General features: G+C 36.0%; 1 protein-coding gene, 1 long non-coding RNA gene and 3 other non-coding genes across 5 annotated transcripts; 2 read left to right on the plus strand and 3 right to left on the minus strand.

Moving 5' to 3' along the window:
- Positions 1-2,882: 2,882 nt before the first annotated feature.
- Positions 2,883-20,322, minus strand: LOC118469209 (uncharacterized). The gene is made up of 4 exons (XR_004846046.2): positions 20,144-20,322; positions 16,392-16,600; positions 15,692-15,769; positions 2,883-4,881 (listed from the first exon to the last, which is right to left on the minus strand). It is a non-coding gene; the product is annotated as an uncharacterized LOC118469209 (long non-coding RNA).
- Positions 4,761-15,303, plus strand: stac3 (SH3 and cysteine rich domain 3). The gene is made up of 13 exons (XM_023294744.3): positions 4,761-4,902; positions 6,498-6,538; positions 7,667-7,745; positions 9,515-9,671; positions 10,239-10,336; positions 10,428-10,488; positions 11,014-11,111; positions 11,241-11,310; positions 11,907-11,956; positions 13,409-13,491; positions 13,613-13,664; positions 13,801-13,938; positions 14,139-15,303. The coding sequence occupies exons 2-13, from the start codon at positions 6,531-6,533 to the stop codon at positions 14,244-14,246; spliced, it is 1,002 nt and encodes a 333-aa protein (XP_023150512.1). The 5' UTR covers positions 4,761-4,902; positions 6,498-6,530; the 3' UTR covers positions 14,247-15,303.
- On the plus strand, positions 17,648-17,760 carry LOC111585310 (U5 spliceosomal RNA). The gene has a single exon (XR_002747819.1). It is a non-coding gene; the product is annotated as a U5 spliceosomal RNA (small nuclear RNA).
- Positions 18,581-18,693, minus strand: LOC111585312 (U5 spliceosomal RNA). The gene has a single exon (XR_002747820.2). It is a non-coding gene; the product is annotated as a U5 spliceosomal RNA (small nuclear RNA).
- On the minus strand, positions 20,002-20,114 carry LOC111585309 (U5 spliceosomal RNA). Its single transcript, XR_002747818.1, has one exon. It is a non-coding gene; the product is annotated as a U5 spliceosomal RNA (small nuclear RNA).
- Positions 20,323-21,067: the final 745 nt, after the last annotated feature.

Raw genomic sequence — 21,067 nt, forward strand, 5'->3', positions numbered from 1 at the left:
TGAACTGGGTTTGGCTCCATTGCTTTAGTTTGTTCTTTACTAATTCATTTCTTGCTTTGGTTTACAAAATGTCAAACCCAAATATATTCAGTTTACTGTCATAAAAACCAAAAAGATTTACATTCATGATGCAGGAATCAGGCAGTTTTTCACTTTTTATCTTAGTTTAGTCAGAAAGATAGTTGATAATGTGTGAATTGTAGCTTGTGAGCCGTAAAAGGTTTTAATCTTTGGGGCCGAGTGTCAAAAAACATTTAGAAACCAACATCAACAAAACACTCAACAAAGATTTGAACATCATTAAAGGGAAATCCAACTTTTGCATGACAATGTCTAATTAAAGGACATTTATTTCCAACGTAAATGTGTGATATTCATCCTCCGGAGCTTTCTCTTCACATCGTCTTCCACCTGGACTGGTTTGGTCGGGAGCATGTGCAACAAACATCAGAAAAACTGCACTTTAACATCAATGAATGACACTGAAGTTTAATCTCTACATAAATGAGACTGAGTCTGGATGTGCTGCTCTGTCATTAACTCCTAAGTTTAGGGAAAGTTCAAACAAAAGAGGACAGTTCAGATCAGACTTGAGAATGAGCTTATTTTGAACAAACATCTCAGACTTTCTGAGCTTCAGCACCTCTAGCAAGATATTTTAACAACAAGCAACTCAAGAGATCCAGAAGTTGCAGAGTTAGCTTTAGCTGAGCCAAAGAACACGTGGGACGCTAACCTAGCAAACATTTCAGACTTTTCTCTGTGAATTCTGAGAAATAATTTCCTATTCAATGACAGAGCTACACATCTTAACTCAGTCTCATTAAAACAGACTCTAATTCAGTGTCATCCATCCATATTAAAGTGCAGTTACCTAAAATGTTTGTTGCATGAGCTCCAACAAAACCTGTCCAGGTAGAAGGCCACTTTGACAAACAGGAAGTGGAAGATTCCAAGCAGATTTATAGAAGGGGGAACCGGACTGTACTAAGTGTGGTGGAGTATAGAGGGGTGTTTTGTGGGTTTTTAAGGCTGATAATGATTATTACTGAGACATTTGGAGTAGATATTCATTTGCAGTAAATGAAAGTATTTAAAATCTTGGAGTTAAACTTAGAAGAACACAAACTCTAACAGAAAACTTTGTTGATACGTTTTTGTTTTGTTTACAGATGTTAAGTTAAAGGAGTTTTATTCGTGAAGTATAACCAATCAAATCACTCCAGAAGACAGAGCGACCACAGGTAGATAAAGGTTCAGAGCCAAAGTAGCGCCATTTTTAAATGTATTTATTACCGTAAATCAGTAAAAAATAAAATACTGATAATTAGTAAATCATTCAGCCCACAATTACTACAATTCTACAATGTATGTCTCTTTCCTTTGACTTGTTATTTGTACAATATATGATGTATATGATGGCGTTTTTTCATAGCAAAGACTCTACTATGATGTTTTCTAAGAGACATACGATGCTACTCTGGTTGTTCTGGCTCTGGGCTGCTGCACTCCTCCTCTGTTGTTTTCTGGATTGTACTCAGCTTCATGCCTTCGTCCATCCGGCCTCCGTTGACTCGTCCCGCCTGCCGTCTCTGGAGCTGAAGCTGGATTGGAACAGACCAAAGTACAGTCCAGTCACGATGCCAGCTGCCTCTCAAAAGGCTCCTTCATCTGGCAGGTGGCAGCACTTCTTCTGAGGGGAAGCTGAGCTGGCCCGGCAGAACTTTGGAGATGTGTTCCAGTGGTTGGTGGATGTGTGGGGAGATAGAGAGGGACCTTTGAATTGTTCACAAAGGAAAACAGGGAACCCATTGGTAGTTTTAGTTTAGGTGCTACTGCGGTGTGTTTTTGGGTTTTAAGAGGTGAACAGGAAGAGTTTTTTTTTTCGTATTGATTATCTTTTACTTTGTTCCTGGTTGGAATGCCCATCAGTGTCAACATGAAGTTCACTTTTAGTTCTGTTGATTTATTTTTATTTTACTCACACCCATTTGTTTTTAACTCCCTCACATGTTGTGTTGTTGTAAACTTACTCTTTCAAATAAATTCTCATCTAACCCTCTGGAAACTAGCGTTTGGACTGTTTTTGTGTTGCTCCTCACCTACTGACAGCTGTGGACTAAAGGCTATACTGTGATGTTTTTAGAGCGACATGCTATACTATGATGTTTGTTGGGCGACACACTATACTATAGGCTTTTTTAATTGACATATTACTGTGACTTTTTTTTTTGTTTTAGTTTTTTTGTTTTTTTTTAGCAACATAAGAATTCGAACAGTTTTAAAAGTTACTATACTTTTACTTGTGCAATGAAATATTATTCTATGGCATTTTTTAGATGACATATTATACTCTGATGTTTTCTTGAATTAAATACTATTTTGACAATATACTGCACTATGACATTTTTTGAACCACATATCATACATGACAATTTTAGGCAACATCCTATCATTTTGTGCTTTTTGAACCACATAATAATCTATGTTTTGGTTTTTATTCTTGCCAACATGCTGTACTATGAACTACAGGCCATACTATGTTATTCTTGAGTAAAGTATACTATACTTTGTCGTTTTCTGAACTACATCCTATACTATGGCGTTATACACAGAGTGCTTTGGTTACATGTTGATTTATAATCTAGATTTTTTTCTGTTTTGTTTTTTGATGGGATTACCACAGACCTGACCGTGAACACCGTCGACACCCACCTGAGGGAGACGCTGTCTAAGATCTCAAGGCTGCTTGGTCGTGGTCTTTCTGGCACGTACTCTTCCAAGATGAGCCGGGAAGTTTAACACTGATGGAATGACACCAGGTCTAAGCCGACAAACTTCCAATTCCTCCTCAACCCATAGTCTCTGGGAAACCTACATGGAATAAGAAAAGTAGACAGAGAAGTAATTAAGTCTGTACACAACATATTAAAAAGAAATCATGCTAATAAATTAAGTACAAAGAACCGAATTCGCCAATATACTGGAGACCAGAGCTATTTAATTTGATAAGTATAACCTTGTTTAGTAACATTTCAATTATTTGAGAGCAGTCCTAAAGAACTGCCTGTAATCCCAATCATAAAATGGGTTTGGAGGAAGAACATAGATGGTAATCTGGATATATATGAGTTAGGCTTTATAACTACTATTGGTAGTATTGGTGGTAGTAATAGCAATGTGACTACTACTAGTAGTAGTGGTAGTACTCACTACTGCTGCTGATACTGGCACTGCTACTACAACTTGTAATACTATTACAAATGCTGATACTACTTCTACGACTCTAACAGCTGTTTATACTACTACTGCTGCTTGTACTTTTAGTATTACTACTACTGCTTGTACAACTATACTACAGCTACTATTAATCGTCTGGTATTTGGTTGTCAAGCTGCTTGCTCGCCTTAGTGTTTTGCTAGTGGCTAACTAGTTAGCTCTCATAGACTGGAAGCTCTCAACAAGATTTCATAATAAAAAAAGAGCCAAAAACTATTCTTACCTATGAAAAGTCATCCCAAGTTTCCTTGTCTCAATCGTACAGCACAGTGTGTAATTGTATGCAGCACAGTGAGCCAGCATACTTCTTGTTTCCGTTTTCACGCCGTCTACATCAACGGAATGCACTGAAACTTTGCCCCCACTCGCTTAGCTTCGCAGTAGCACGCAGCTCAAAGGGGCGTGTCCTATCTACTCATTCATATCTATGAGAACAACGATAGCTACACATAAGGACGCCTGACGTTGATTAGCTGCGTAAATACCATTATATACAGTCTATGGTAAATACGTATGTGAATCGCATCACTGGCTGCAGCAGCCAGTCACCGGTCACTCACTGACTCACATTGAAAAATAGCACAGAATGAATTGTTACGTGTTTATTTTATTTACAATTTAGGTTGGATTTTTTTTTGTGCAGCGCAGATTTTGTGTGCGCGGAGACCGTGTCAGCAGTGCGCAACTGCGCACGCGCGCAGCTTAGAGGGAACAGCGCTTCCAACACATTCTGTAGCCTAATAAATAAAGAAACACGTCATTATTCAACACTGTAGAGCCAAATTAACCTCATCAGCAAAACTAAAAGTCACAGACTTTTACTAAAAACTGATTTCAGGCAGCTTGAAATGTTGAAAATGTGGACATCAGAAGTTTCACTGTGAAAATATATATTTTTTCCACATTTTCAAACTTTAAAACGTGTCAATTTTGACTCGCAGGGCGACACGAGGGATAAACAATAGTAACTCTGTGTCAAAAAATGTACGCAAAATGCATCTTAGAAGATCATTTCCTATTTCAGTGACAGAAGTATTGCACAAATATTGGCCAAACTGTCAAAAATGAACACTGTTTACATCCAGGAATTAGTCTGATCCTTAGACCCTGTGAGCATTTACAACCCCATCTTCATTCCAAACCTGGACCAGATACTTGTGTCTGAAAGGACAGTGAGCAGTGATGCCTGAGTGTGTCTCTGTTGTCTGTGAACAGGTGAGAAACGAGGCCAGAGGTGTGTATATCTGCTATGAAGACAGAGGGAGGCAAAGTATCTGATTTCCCCTCGTCATCGGCGCTCCCTCCAAGGTCCTCAGCTGTTGCAGACTGTCAGCTTGACCTGGGACTGCTGGGCCTGACACAAAACCAAGATACACAAATACAGACATACACTCACACGCTGGGCCTACAGTCAGTCTGGAAATCACCTGAGGAGAACATAGAGGGAGCACAGGAAGGGACCAGACCGTTGATTCAGCATCCTGAGGGCCTGAAGTGAGGAAGCAGGTCGACTGGTTTGTTTGTTGGCCTCAACGCTGAGCAGACAGCAGGTGAAGAACCCGTTAACAGAGACCCACCGTTTGTAGTTTCCATCTGTGTGATCTGAGCAGATTTGGACAAAAGGTAAGTTTGAGAGTTTTTCATTCAAATGGTGACAAAAAGTATTAAAGCCCATCAGTTTACTTCAGAGGAAGTTAAATTAGCTTCAAAATACGACCTGGATAACCACCATGTTTTTACATAAACACTTTTTTGGTGTCAGAATTTTACACCTTTTTTTGTAGGCTGCAGACGAAACCCAAATTTAGCTGCCAAGAGATTGAATTTCACGAGCCTAGAATAGGTCGAGTGAAGTAGACGAGTACAAACACTGAGTGGTTTTATGCATACATTAGGTCACATAACCATAATACACACACGAGATTTTATTCTCTGTGTCTAATTCTATAGGTGCTCAAATGTTTGTGTTTGCAGTGAGTTGTTCTGTTTGTTGTACAACCTAGTTTGTGTTTCACAAATGTCCATTTCCATTCCAATTTTGTTTTATAATTGTACATTTTTGATCAATATCAATATGGAACTAAATTTTACATGTCAATACATTTTTACTCAGTGTTCAAATGTAGAACAGGCCTATTTCCTGCCACATGCATGTGGTTTATAAAGCATACTGACTTTTCTAACAATAATTCACGGTGGTTGAAGAAGTATTCAGATGCTTTAATACCCTGTGTCAAGGAAAACTCTTTAATGCATCAAATGTAGTTAAGGTATTAAAGGAAAAGTCCTGGTTTTGTCCCTCTGCCTGATATTTTATTGTATATGACATCATTAGATTATTAATTTCAGCAGCACGTTGTTGTTGAAGCTGCTGCAGGTGGAGCCAGTTTGATCTACGTTCTATAGTTAAATCTGAGGGGTCATGAAGTGAATAACTGGAGAGGAAAAAAGATAAAACAAAGTTCTGATACAGAGGTATGCCTCTCTGATTTCTGTAAAGATACTGGATCATTTGAACATTTATTGAGAAGTTTAACAATATTTGACGGAGCTGTTAACAGCTCAGAAACATCCAAAAAGTGACCCAGACTACACTTTTTAGTCAGTAGTTGTGATCATTTGAACATTTATAGGAAAAAAACACTTGAGAAGTTGAAAGAGAAGAAAAATCTGTATTTGATGAAGCCGTTATCGACTCACAGACGTCTGAAAAGTGAACTCGACAACTCAACTAACCCTACCCCTAACCCAACTTTTTGTAAGTCGTCAATAATCTTGGAAGCCGCTTTTGTAACCTCTGATGGTGTGTTTTAAAAGTTTAATATGTTATCCATTGTGGAAAATCTTCATCCTAAAAGCAACTAAAGCTGTCAGATAAATAAAGTTGAATAGAAAGTACCATAATTTCCTCTTAAATGTAGTAAAGTGCAAGTGGCAGAAAATGAAAATGCTCGAGTAAAGTACCTCAAAACTGTGCTTAAGTACAATACTTAGTAAATATATTTTGTCACTTTCCATCACTGATTATTCAAAATGTAAAGGAGCAAAGTAAGAATCACAGCTCTTTAAAAATGTCATCAGTTTCCTTTTGTATTTGAGCAAACACGTTAAATACTTAACGCTTAAATTCTGTGCAACTTGCTCCAATTATTGCTTTTCTCAAACTGATTTTGTGTCTTAAAGTCTTTCATCTAAACCTGACTGTGATTTCTCTCTAGGTGGGGCAGTGTTGATATTGTTGACACCACATCATGGATCAGTGAGTAGAATCCTTGACATCTTTATAATCTCCACAAGCTTCTATTCGAGTTCTAGTGAGCTAAATGTTGCAGACTGAAAAGCATCAAAATCTCCAAAACCAGCATCATAAATGATCAGTGTCTCTCTATATACAAGGATAAAGCTGAATCCATTTTCATTCCACTAATGCACGGTTTTTAATGGGAAAAAAAACGTAATATGTAGAACAATACTGTAATTTTTGAATTTAATTCTCAAAAAGAATTCAGTTTTTCCCAGTTAAATGTACATATTGTTGTACTGGTAATGGAAACATGCTGCAATATTTTTAACAAGTAACATGGATGACAAGTATCTGCATTTATTGCATGTAAAAAATACAACTTGTTATTGGTCAAATTGATGTACTTTTGTGTTAATAACGGACGTATGCGTTAATATTTATGACAGTTAGAATTGCAATTTTTGCTAAAAATCCATCACTTTTCATTTCCACATTACAGCTTCCAGATCACAGAGTGTCTACAAAGGAACACAACATTTAGTCGCAGCTATCTGGAACTGAATGATGCAAAAAACAACAAAAACAAGACAAAATATTACAAAAATTAGACTCAAAACGACAAAGGCGACAAACAAAATGACAAAAACTGAGACAAACAACACGAAACAAAACAAAAAATTAGGCAAAAAAGTTACAAAGTGACAAAAAAATGGACAAACAACAAAAACGGGATAAAAAAAATAACCAAAATGTAAAACAAAATGACAAAAATGCTACACAAAAAACATATTTAATGTCAAATGCACTAACTGTTGTGCTGATGATGGAAAAATGCTGTAATATTTATAATAAGTTACACAAACTTTATTTTATGTGGTATTTTCATGTAAATTTTAACATTTTGAAAGGTAAAAACTTTTTTTTACATGAAAATATGGAATGAAGCACATTTTTAATCCTAAAATCAACAATATCAATACATTTCTTTACCATAAATGTAGAAAATGTTTTATCGTATTTTTTCCTTTAGTGTGCAACACAAGATTCACTTTATAATCAAAAGTTTGTAGTGAAAAACCTCTCAGACTCCTGATATGTGGCTGCACCAGTCCATCTTTGTGTTTCATTTTTTGTTTCTCTCAGGGAGGATGACAAAAACTCTGTGGACATCCACGACAACCCTCCGGCTCCCGACAACGTGGTGAGGGAGGAGGGAGACACGGTGAGTGACGGCACCATGTCAACCCCCCACCGTTAGCCCCGCCATTCCCCAACTGTTTAAAATAGCCCCCAGCTGGGGCAGGATCGCAGCGCAGCGTCAATAGTAAAAATAAGAGCTCAGACTGAAGTGTGTCAGAGTTCTATAACACGGTGGGGTGATCTGTGAGGGACGGTTTGATTAAAATGTGCTCCATTAGGTGCTAAAAAGCAGAAAGTAAAGATAGGAAACTAAATATTTGGCTTTTTTTGGCAATATCAAACCCTAAGTTGACATTTAATCAGTGCCACATTCTAATGCAGAGGTGTCAAACTCATTTTAGTTCAGCCCAGTTTGATCTCCAGTGGACCAGACCAGTATAATTAGAGCATAATAACCTACAAATAACCACAACTCCAAATTTTTTCCTTTGTTTTAATTCAAAAAAGTACATTCTGAAAATTTAAGGAATTATCTTTTTACAAAACATTATGAACAAATTGAAATTTGTCAAGAAAAATAAGTGAAATTTCAGCAACATTCAGCCTCAGTTTATCATTTCCACATTACAACTTCCAGATCACAGAGTGTCTACAAAGGAACACAACATGTGGTCACAGCTATCTGGAATGGAATGATATAGTATTCTATTTCTGATCAATATGACAAAAGTCAGAAAAAAAGACAAAAAACAACAAAAACAACAAAATATTACAGAAATGAGACACAAAATGACAAAAGGAAGAAACAAAATGACAAAAATTGAGAGAAACGATACGAAACAAAAAATTTGACAAAAAAGTTACAAAAAAAGAACAAATGACAAAAACAAGGCAAAAAATTTCAAAAACATGAGACAAAACAACAAAAACATGAGACAAATAACAAAAATCGGACAAGAAAAGACAAAAAAACAACAAAAACAAGACAAAATATTACAAAAATGAGACACAAAATGACAAGTCAGACAAACAAAGACAAAAACCAACAAAAACAAGACAAAATATTACAAAATTAGACACAAAACGACATAAGTGAGAAACAAAATGACAAAAAATGACAAAAAAGTTACAGACAATAAAATGGCCAAACAAAAACAAGACTAAAAAATTATCAAAGTGAGAAACAAAAACAACAAATACAGCAAAACACAAAATGACAAAAATGAGACAAAAAACACAAGTGAGACAAAAAGGAAACATAAAACGACAAAAGAAGAGACAAAAAACAAGACAAAATATTGCAAAAACGAGGCACAAAACGACAAAAACGTGAAACAAAATGACAAAAAATGAGACAAACGACACGAAACAAAACAAAAACTTAGACAACAAAGTTATAAAGTGCCAAAAAATGACAAAAATCTTGCACAAAATGATGAATAAAGCAAAACAAAAAAGAACAAAAATGACACAAGAAACATGAGACAAAAAGGAATCACAAAATGACAAAAACATGAAACAAATATCAGACAAAAACAGATAAAAACAAGACCAAATATTACAAAAATGAGACACAAAAAGACAAAAGAACAATGAACAATCTAGTATTTTACTTTATGAGCAGAACAACTTGTCATGGTCTGGAAATGATTTTAAATTTATAGTTTTACTAATTTACAATCTGCAGTTAATGTCTTCTCTGGAATTTTTCCACTTTGAGGACCGGATTGGACCCTCTGGAGGACTGCGGGCCGCATGTTGGACACCCCTGTTCTAATGACTATGATATATAGGAAATATCGGCACTTTAATATTTAAGATTAGTACTCAAATGAAGTTGTGTGTCTTCAGGTCTATTTCATCTATGAGGAGGAGGTGGAGGTGGAGGAGAAGGAACCAGAACCTCCTTCAGAGCCGGTTGTCCGGGTCAACGACAAACCCCACAAGTTCAAGGACCACTACTGCAAGAAACCCAAGTTCTGTGACGTCTGCGCTCGCATGATAGTCTGTAGGTAGCAGTAATCATCTATCTATCTATCTATCTATCTATCTATCTATCTAGTCTATCTATCTATCTATCTATCTATCTATCTATCTATCTATCTATCTATCTATCTATAATCTATCTATCTATCTATCTATCTATTTAGTCTATTTATCTATCTTTAGTCTATTTATCTATCTATCTATAGTCTATCTATCTATAGTCTATCTATCTATCTATCATCTATCTATCTATATATAGTCTATTTATCTATCTATCTATAGTCTATCTATCTATCTATCTATATATAGTCTATCTATCTATCTATCTATAGTCTATCTATCTATCTATCTATCTATGTATCTATCTATCTATCTATCTATAGTCTATCTATCTATAGTCTATCTATCTATCTATAGTCCGTCCGTCTGTCCGTCCATCTATCCATCCATCCATCCATCCATCCATCCATCCATCCATCCATCCATCCATCCATCCATCCATCCATCTATCTATCTATCTATCTATCTATCTATCTATCTATCTATCTATCTATCTATCTATCTAACTGGTATGACTTCTTGGTTTAAGTGAACAACAAATTTGCTCTGAGGTGTAAAAACTGTAAGACCAACATCCACCACTCCTGTCAGTCCTACGTCGAGTTCCAGAGGTGCTTCGGCAAAATTGTGAGTTTGCTTTTGTGTATCAAGGTTGCTGATGTTCATGATTAAAATGGCTGGAAATGCTCAACCAGGTGTCTCTATGTGTTCCTTGTAGCCGCCGGGCTTCAGACGGGCCTACAGCTCTCCACTGTACGGCAGCGACCAACCAGACCCCAGTGAGTCCAAATCTGACAATACGTCTCTTTACATTTACATTTCTTAACCTTGTGTTCATTAGAGTAACTGAGGCCACGTCCTATTTTTTTTTTCTAAGAACTGCTTGGTAGTTTTAGCAACAACCTTGAGGTATTTTTATGAGCTACATTTGCTACAGTTACTCACTTTATGACAGCAAAATACTGAAAAACTAGTCCCAAATTGGAAAATACAAAAAAAGAGTAGTTAAATAAATGAAATATAATAATCATGATAAAACCCTTGGTCTCCATATTTTGTTACTTCTTTTTTTTCAAAAAATTTTCTTAGTGCTTTTTTTTTTTTTCAAAATAAAGAAGAGGCACAGAATCTTTAAAACAAAAGAGACACAAACTTTAGATATCTGTCAGGCTTTGGGTGCATTTGTGAGACTTAATATTTCTTAAATATGTGCTATAACCTTTCTAATGTTGCATATTAATCTATCAAATCATTATTCCTGGAGCTGTGCAGCCTATTTGTGTAATTATTCTGTCTTTCACCAGACAATCCGAACCGGAACGACCCCGTTTTCGACACCCTGAGGGTCGGCGTCATCATGGCGAATAAGGAACGCAAGAAGAACGAAGGCGACAAGAAAAACGTGAGTGAATAATATCACTTCATTTAAAGCAGTCAACTTTAGAAATACAACTTCAGAAAAAATGCCAAGATATTCATGTAAATATAGCAGCTTTGAAAGGCTTTTAACTATGAGATCTACGTCCTCTAGATGTTGATGATGATGGAGGAGGAGGAAGAAGAGAACCAACAGCCCAAAGAGAACGAGGAGGGAGGAGAAGGTAGAAATAAACAATCTAAAATACGCTACAGATGGATGACAAATGGAAGGAAAAGCCAACATGAAGTATCTTAGTGTCACCAGAACAGCTTCAGTAACGTTGATTCTCAAAGTCTCTTAACTCTCTACTGGTGGCATCGACACCGTTTCTCCAACAGACATTTCCTCAGTTGGTGTTTTGATGATGGCCTTTCTTACATTTTGGTCCAACATCACGAGACCACGAGATCTGGTGATTGTGAAGGCCCCTCATGCTCTCTAGATGAAGGCATTTCCATCCTGGAAGGGACGACTCCCAGCAGAACCAAACTGTTTTATCACTCAGAATAACTCTGTATTTTTTTTCCAGTGACTCTTCCCTCTAAATGGTGACAAATGAATCCAAACCACAGCTATAGAACGCCTCCTAAAGCATTAGGGGTCAAATTTTCATGTTTTTTCCTTCAAGTTGCCACCCGTCTGTAGTTGTGGTCATGAAAATTGCAGTTTTGCATTTAATAAAATTCACAAACTGTGCTTTAATTAGACAGGATGCTGTAGAGCTGAAATAGAGAAACAGGAAGGTGTTGTTGACTCTGATGTCTGACGTTCATTCAGGGAAGCCTGATGACAAAAAGGAGAAGGGAGGAGACAAAGCTGATGACAAGGTGAGAAAAAAAAAAGTCCAGCAACCACTGGAAACAGGTGATTACTAGGGGTGGGAATCACCGGTACCTCATGATACGATACGCGATACATGGCTCACGATACTGGTACTATCATGATATAGCAATACTGCGATGATCAGTATATTGCAAGACAATCACATAATGATACATCTGTCACTGAAAAATACAAAATGCCTGTAAAAAGATTAAGTTCACTATTTACTTATTTACTGCAGTTTGGAGTCACTTTCACTGGATTTGACTCTAATTTGGATGAACCACTGAACAAAAGCTGCCTATAGTGTTGCCATAGGCCCATTTAACAAACACACAGACTGCAACTGACCACTAATGTTCACATGTGCCATCACATAAAGAGCTGGAGTTGCTTTTTTGGTGAAATATTTTCTGCTTGGTATTCATACCTTGGTTCCAGTGTGTGCAGCATTTTTCGAAAACCTTCATTTTCGACCACACTGTACGGGCAGAGGTCCTTGCTAATGAGCCCAGTGATGGACTTAGTAATGCTGTCGGCCCTCGGGGACGAGAAATTAAGCTTTGCTTTAAACGCTGCATTGAAACGTTAGATGGACCAGACGCTTTCTGGGCGAGGAGTTCAGGATGGCAGCGTTGCAGGAAGGTTTGCATGTTAATGGTGTTTCCTGCGTAGTTCACTTTGAGGAGGCAGTTTGCATAGTCTTTGTTGATCTATCTATCTATAGTCTATCTATCTACCCATCCATCTATCTATCTATCCATAGTCTATCTATCTATCTATCTATCTATCTATCTATCTATCTATCTATCTATCTATCTATAGTCAGTCTATATATCTATAGTCAGTCTATCTATAGTCAGTCTATCTATCTATCTATCTATCTATCTATCTATCTATCTATCTATCTATCTATCTATCTATCTATCTATCATCTATCTATCTATCTATCTATCGTCTATCTATCTATCTATAGTCAGTCTATATATATAGTCAGTCTATCTATCTATCTATCTATCTATCTATCTATCTATCTATCTATCTATCTATCTATCTATCTATCTATCGTCTATCTATCTATCTATAGTCAGTCTATCTATCTATCTATAGTCTATCTATCTATCTATCTATCTATCTATCTATCTATCTATCTATAGTCAGTCTATATATAGTCAGTCTATCTATCTATCTATCTATCTATCTACCTATAGTCTATCGATCTATCAATCGATCTGTCTATTTATCTATGGTGCCTTATTAAATTAAAGTATCGATATTTGACTCAAGCGTATTGACACTCATATTGCATGAGGAAAGATGACGATATATCGCTGTAGCGATATTTTGTCCCACCCCTAGTGATTACCTGTTTCCTATGACCACCACATGTGCATGTTTTTGCCTTAAATCAGCATCATCAGTCATATGCAGTAACATTTGTGCTGTTTTGCCCACAGAGTAAAGGAACGTTCTCCCAGTCCCACTATTACCTCGCTCTGTACCGCTTCAAGGCCATCGAGAAAGACGATCTCGACTTCCAGTATGTGTGAAAGATCAGTTCTTCACAATAACTAAGCACAGTATGGAGCATTTATATTTGGATTCTCACCATATTTTTTGAACAAAAAGACCTATTTTCTGCTCGTGTGTTTGTGTCTCAGCCCTGGTGATCGGATCACGGTGCTGGACGACTCCAATGAGGAGTGGTGGAGGGTGAGTTTACCTTCTTCATGGTTAAAGCTTTAAATTTGGTTTCATTTTGTTTGAGTTTAACTTTTCACTGCTTAAACTTTAAATATGCTGTTTCATTTTGGATGCTGAACCCAGATTCTGTTCACTGTGTTTTCAGGGAAAGATGGGCGAGAAGTCGGGCTACTTCCCCACCAACTACCTCATAAAAGTGCGAGCATCAGAGAGAGTTTTCAAGGTGACCCGCTCCTTCGTCGGCAACAGAGAGATGGGACAGATTACACTAAAGAAAGACCAGGTAACGTCCCTAATGTGTGCCTGTGACAAGTAAACATGTATCAATGTGCTTTACATTTTGATTCTATCGTTGCTCTGAATGACCATAAACTTCTCATAGAGATCTGGACCAGCAGCACACGATATAAAGCAGCAGTCAGAGGCCTTAGTGAATGTCTGAACACTGATTTCTGGTTGTTCTGTCGTCACATTGTGCTACAGATTGTGGTGAAGAAAGGAGATGAGAAAGGCGGCTACCTGAAGGTCAGCACTGGACGCAAGCTGGGCTACTTCCCTGCTGATCTGCTGCAGGAAATCACTGTGACATAAACGCAAGGCTATGGAAGGACAGAAGAAACAACACAAACTGGACACGTCACTGCTCAGGGGGAATTCTCCTGATCAAATTTCTATGTTTGTTGCCTTAAAAAAAACAACTGAATCTGCCCATATTGTGTCTGTAAGAGCAGAAATCTATTTGCTGTAATATATTTGTGCCTTTGATGCAAAGTGAAGAGAGTGAATAAGTTGGTAAAAGACAATCATATGATGCATGTCTTTGGTTGAGAGCTGCATAGTGATCCAAATGTTCAGATGCTTTAAGTTCTAGTTTGCACACATCCTGAGAACGAGTAGAGACGAAGCAGGTAATATATTTATATAAGAGTAGATGTTCATTAAAGCTTATTATGAGATTAAACCGATATCACAGCAAACTAGTTAAATGCTGCCATCACAAAACCTCAGAGTGCTGGATAAATATTGATAATTTAAATCAAAATGCACCAAGAACCTCATAATTAACTTTAAAAAACACACAAATTTAGCTGTTTCTTCCCATTTAATGCTACTGTTCATTTACAGCTATGCTCTGTGAATCAGATATATTGCATGGCATTCATTCAGCAATGAAAAAAATAACACTTTAGGTAATATTATTAACTTCCTCAGTCCACTACAGCTGCAGAAACTGAGGCTTCAGAGCCGTTTATCATGTACAGAGCTTTATATGAACTAAAGTGCAGACAGGTTTCTAGACACAGGGCTCCAGACTGAGATCAAAGCCTACATAAGCTGTTTCTTTCCGCTCCAGTTTAACTCTTTTCAAAGTAATTTTTGATCACACACCTGTCTGAACACACCACAGCGACCACAGCCTGTGATGTGGGGCGTTTAGGGAACATCGGTAAACTGCAGTGTCTGTAAAGCAACACTGTTTCAAACTGTTTGCACCAATTACTGCTGATGAAATGAGCACAATGCTTAAATGTTTTGAATAATAAACCCAAAGTGTACTTAAGAACTGCCTTTTTCTTCAAATGTTTCCAAAAAACAAAGCTGTGTGTCGTATTTAAAAGAATAAAGTTAAAACTTTCCAACAACAGCATCCACTGCAGATGGAGATTTACCTTCCTTCCATTTTGAGTTGAAAAATTGCCAAACAAAAAGTAGTATTTGGGTGTAATAGTACTTTTAAAGCCTTGGCTTACTCATCAGAAAGTAGCATTTTGGTGGAATAACACTTTTAAAACCTTAACTTGCTAGTCAGAAAGTAGCATTTGAATGTAATAGAACTTTTAAAACCTTAATTTGCTGGTCAGAAAGTAGCATTTTGGTAGAATAGTACTTTTAAAACCTTAACTTATTCATCAGAAAGTAGTATTTTGGTGTAATAGTACTTTTAAAACCTTAATTTACTCATCAGAAAGTAGTATTTTGGTGTAATATTACCAGTACTTTACAACAACAGCATCCACTGCAGATGGATTATTTACCGTTCCTCTTCTTCTCCTCTTCAGAATCAACATTCATGGCCAAGTAAACAACATACCAGGAATTTGGTTGGTGTCACCCTAGAAACAAGGAAAGAGAATAATTTAAAAAAAAGAACTATAGAAAGAAGAACAAGGGAAAAATAGTAATAATAAAAATAAATATAACACAAATTGTTCAGCTATTTACAAGCTGGAAAGGAATATATACACATATATATGCATATATGCACAGCAGTGCAAAAAGCAGCGAAAGCTACAACTTTCCAGATATATATTTTTAACGTTAAATCTGATAAAACTTAATTAATTGATTAAACTATTAAAAAAATAAATAAATAAATCCCACTGGACCAAGTTGAATGTTAGATCCAAAACTGTCAGGACCAACTGATAGCAGCATGAAAAATAAATAATAAAGAAGTGAGAGACACAATACAGACAATATGTGAACATGGAACACGAAGAAATTATTAGTTTGAGCTGAAAAATGTCCGAACAAAAAGTAGCATTTTGGTGAAATGGTACTTTTAAAACCTTCACTTACTCATCAAAAAGGCTTATTTTGATGTAATAATACTTTTACAACCTTAACCTGTTAGTCATAAAGTAATATTTGGCTGGAATAGTACCTTTAAAACCTTAATTCGGTAGTCAGAAAGTAGTATTTGGCTGGAACAGAACCTTTAAAATCCTAACTTACTCATCAGAAAGTAGCATTTAGGTGAAAAAGTACTTCAAATGTCGATGTTCACGGTAAATAAACTCTCCAGTCTGTTCGTCTGCAGATGAGGGCGGACATTTTGTTTTGTAGTTCTTTTCGCTTCTACTTCTTCTTCTTCCTCTTCCTCTTCCGTTTACTGTGCTGCTAGGGCTTCATTTATCACATCAGCTCTGGCGCCGCCTGCTGGACTGGAGGAAGAAACACAGAGGAAAACGTAGAACAGTTTATAAAGCATCTATTTAACCTGAATTCAACTTAAAGCTTGTAATATGAGTAGAAAAGAACTACAAACCTGTAATTAGGTCTGTCTAGAGTGTTTAACCGTTTATATTCAGCATCTACACAGGTGACTTTCAGGTAAACAAACATCCTGTTAAAGGATCCTTATGGCCATTTCACCTCAGTCAGCTTCAGTGTTTCACATTTCAGATCAAATAATTCAGAATGAAACTGAAAATATAGCATCCTGTCGATTTTTGCTAATACATTTAAGGCTTATTAAGACTTTAACATGAACTACACTGTCTTGGGACTCCTTTCTGACTACCGAGTTAAGGTTTTAAAAGTAATATTACACCCAAATATTACTTTTGGACTTGGAATTGAAGGTTTTGAAAGTACTATTACACCTCAATACTACTTTCTGACTAACAGGTTAAAGTTTAAAAAGTACTATGTGTTACCCAAATACTACTCACTGACAAGGAAGTTAAGGTTTTAAAAGTACTATTACACCAAGATACTACTTTCTGAAGAGCAAGTTAAAGTTTTTAAAGTACTATTACATCCAAATGCTACTTTTTGTTCGGCCATTTTTCAGCCCAAACTACTGATTCCTGCGTGTTCCATGTTCTCATATTGTCTGTATTGTGTTTCTCCTTTATGATTTATTTTTCATGCTGCTATCAGTTGGTCCTGACAGTTTTGGGTCTAACATTCAACTTGGTCCAGTGGGATTTCTTTTTCTATTTGTTTTTTAATATTTTTGACGAATTAATTTTGTTTCATCTGATTTTAAAGTTAAAAATCTGTATCTGGAAAACTAAAAACAACCCGATTTATTTCCGTTTTAAAGCCATTTTGGAAGTTAAAGCGGAAAGGGGCGTGGTTAATTACGTCACGTTCCCATAATTCCTAGCGCTCATGTTCTGTATAACTCTATTTTAATGCTGAACCCTGAGTGAAGACAGCAGGTCTGTGAATGGGGTCGGACTGGAAACTCTAACGCATGAATCTGCTCTTATTTCTCTTCACATCGTATAAATCTTTCGCCTTTTACTAAAGATTTCCGTGGAGAGGAACAGAAAGAGTTTCGTCCAATTTTTTGATGCCCGACGTCAGTCGGGTTTTCTGATAATGTTTAAAGGAAATTCTCGAGAAGTGAAAAAGCTTTTTTAACCAAATAAACTCATAACTTCAGTGGATCTCGTGGAAATGCAGGAACTGAAAGTGCTGGGACAGAACACAGTATTGTGAGTGGAAGGAAACTTTAAAACTATTTTATTTAGTCAGAAGGATCTACATGGGTGGCATTGGCCTTATACTACTATACTACTACTGCTACTACTATTACTACTACTTCTAAAATACTACTTATATGATACTATAGGTAGTACATAAGGTAGTATTTGGGTGTAATAGTACTTTTAAAACTTTAACTCACAAGTCAGAAAGTAGTTTTTGGGAGGAACAAACCTTTAGTGTTTGGACACAAAACTATTTTGAGTGGAATAAAATTTTAAAACTATTTAGTCAGAAGAAACTACATGGGTGGCATTGACCTTATACAACATTACTACTACTACTACTACTACTAAAATACTGTTTATGATACTAAAAGTAGGGTTTTGAGTGGAATCAGCCTTTAAATTCCAAATTCTTGCATTTTCTCCATCATTTATCTCAGCAGGAAGATCAGCCAGGATGCATTTAAAGATAGAAGACAGAAAACATTATTTTAAAGTATTTTTTAAAACTTAACATTTACTTGCTTTTATTGTTGCATTTCCTTCACCTGTACGTTATTTTGTAATTTCAAACCGCAATTCTAAACGAGATCCACTCAGTACTAGTTTAACAGATTCCTACCAACAAACCGCTTATTACACTAGTCGTTATATTTATTAATGTTCAAATAACTGTCATGTTGTTTTTAAACATCGTCAGAAAACCCCACTGACTCAGGGTATCAAAAAATTAGGCGAAACTCTCTGTGTTCCTCTCCACGGAAATCTTTAGTAAAAGGCGAAAGATTTATACGATTTGAACAGAAACAAGAGCAAATTGATGCTTTAGAGTTTCCAGTCCGACCCCATTCACAGACCTGCTGTCTTCACTCAGGGTTCAGCATTAAAATAGAGTTATACAGAACATGAGCGCTAGGAATTATGGGGGAAATGACATCACTAACCACGTCCCTTTTCCGCTTTTACTTCCAAAATGGCTTTAAAACGGAAATAAATCGGTTTTATCTGTGTAGAATAAGGTTAGCTCCATTAAAAACAGCTTTAATCATATTTTTTATGAAGGAATTATAAATATACAACTTTCCAGATACAGATTTTAACTTTGAATCAGATAAAACAGCATTAATTAGTCAAAATATTTTTTAAAAAAACAAATATAAACAAATATAAAAAAAAATCCCACTGGACCAAGTTGAATGTTAGAACCATAACTGTCAGGACCACCTGATATGTGAACATGGAACACGCAGGAATTAGCAGTTTGGGCTGAAAAATGGCCAAATAGAAAGTAGTATTTGGATGTACTAGTACTTTTAAAACTTTAACTCGTTAGTCAGAAGGTAGTATTTTAGTGGAACAGTACTTTAAACACATTAACTTACCCATCTGAAAGTAACATTTGGGTGTAATAAAACTTTTAAAACTTTTAATTCTCTTGTTAGAGAGTAGTATTTTGGTGGAACAGTACTTTAAACACCTTAACTTAGAAAGAAAGTAAATTTGGGTGTAATAAAACTTTTAAAACCTTCACTTATTCATCAGAAAGTAGTATTTTGGTGTAATAGTACTTTTAAAACCTTAACTTCCTAGTCAGAAAGTAGTATTTGGGTGAATCAAACCTTTAGTGTTTGGACACAAAACAGTATTTTGAGTGGAATAAAACTTTAAAACTACTTTGTTGAGTCACAAGGTACTAGATGGGTGGCATTGACCTTATACAACATTACTACTATTTCTACTACTACTACTACTACTACTACTACTACTAAAATACTGTTTATGATACTATAAGTAGGGTTTTGAGTGGAATCAGCCTTTAAATTCCAAATTCTTGCATTTTCTCCATCATTTATCCCAGCAGGAAGATCAGCCAGGATGCATTTAAAGATAGAAGACAGAAAAGATTATATAAGTATTTTTTTTAAAACTTAACATTTATTTACTTGCTTTTATTGTTGCATTTCCTTCACCTGTACGTTATTTTGTATTTTCAAACCGCAATTCTAAACGAGATCTACTCAGTACTGGTTTAACAGATTCCTTCCAACAAAGTGCTCATTACACTAAACGCTGTATTTAATTATGTTCTGCTATCTGTTATATTCCTTTAAACATCAGCAGTAAGCCCCACTCACGCAGGGCATCAAAAAATTGAGTGAAACTCTTGTTGTTCCTCTCCACGGAAATCTTTAGTAAAAGGCGAAAGATTTATACGATCTGAAGAGAAACAAGAGCAGATCGACGTTTTAGAATTTCCAGTCTTACCCCATTCACAGACCTGCTGTCTTCACTCAGGGTTCAACAGTAAAATAATCCGGTGGATTTTATTTACAGGACAGGAATAAAAACTACTTTAAACGTGGATCACAAATAATAACATCAAAACATCGTAAACAACGGCTAAATAAACAAATACAAACAACTTTAGTCCGTAACTGCCTGACTGTCGCAAGGCATTGTGGGAAAGGGCGGCCGTAACTCCGCCTCTTTTACTTCATTTACAGAAAATCTTCTAAAATCGCACAACAAATATATAGATTTTACTTGTACCAAAATAGTAGACACTTGTAAATGAATGTGTAATGTCTTTTTGGAAAATTTCGGCACTCTTTGGTTGTCATTCTCGTCTATTTGCACGCATGCGCAGACAAACAATTACAAACAAAGAGTATTCGTGTCAAGAGAGTTCTCCGCTTCGAGCTTCTATTTCGGTTGCTGTGCTTCCGCAGTGATAGAATTTGGGTTATTTACCTGTCAGGTAAGTAAGAAGACGTGGTTAATGTATTAAATTAAAAGTACTTTTTGGTCCCTTTGACGACTATATTCTTATCTAACTGATTAAATTGTTATGATTAAAGTATTAATGTAGCTGTTGATGGTTTGAATGACTTAACCCTCGTGTCGTCCTGCGGGTCAAATTGACCTGTTCTGTTTCTGTTGTACACATTTCCAACATTTTTGGGAAATTTTTGAATATTTTTTTGGTGGAAAAAAAAAGAAATGTTAAAAATGTTTCTGAAGAACATTCACAAAAAAATCAACGAAAATCCCAAAATTTCACTGGATTTTGGTTGATTTTTTTCTGAATGTTCTTAAAGAAAATTAGTTTTACTGATATATATGGAATCACTTAAGATATTTTTAGAAGTTTTTGGGAAGATTTTTACTCTGAATTTTCTTGCCAAATTT

The sequence above is a fragment of the Amphiprion ocellaris genome, chromosome 8, assembly GCF_022539595.1.
Source record: "Amphiprion ocellaris isolate individual 3 ecotype Okinawa chromosome 8, ASM2253959v1, whole genome shotgun sequence".
Classification (NCBI taxonomy): domain Eukaryota; kingdom Metazoa; phylum Chordata; class Actinopteri; family Pomacentridae; genus Amphiprion; species Amphiprion ocellaris.

Bases quoted from the DNA above. Each gene is read 5' to 3' on its own strand.
- stac3 (XM_023294744.3), top strand. The intron at 9,672-10,238 runs GTAGGTAGCAGT...TCTTGGTTTAAG, and splicing joins CTGCGCTCGCATGATAGTCT to TGAACAACAAATTTGCTCTG. The intron at 11,112-11,240 runs GTGAGTGAATAA...TACGTCCTCTAG, and splicing joins ACGAAGGCGACAAGAAAAAC to ATGTTGATGATGATGGAGGA.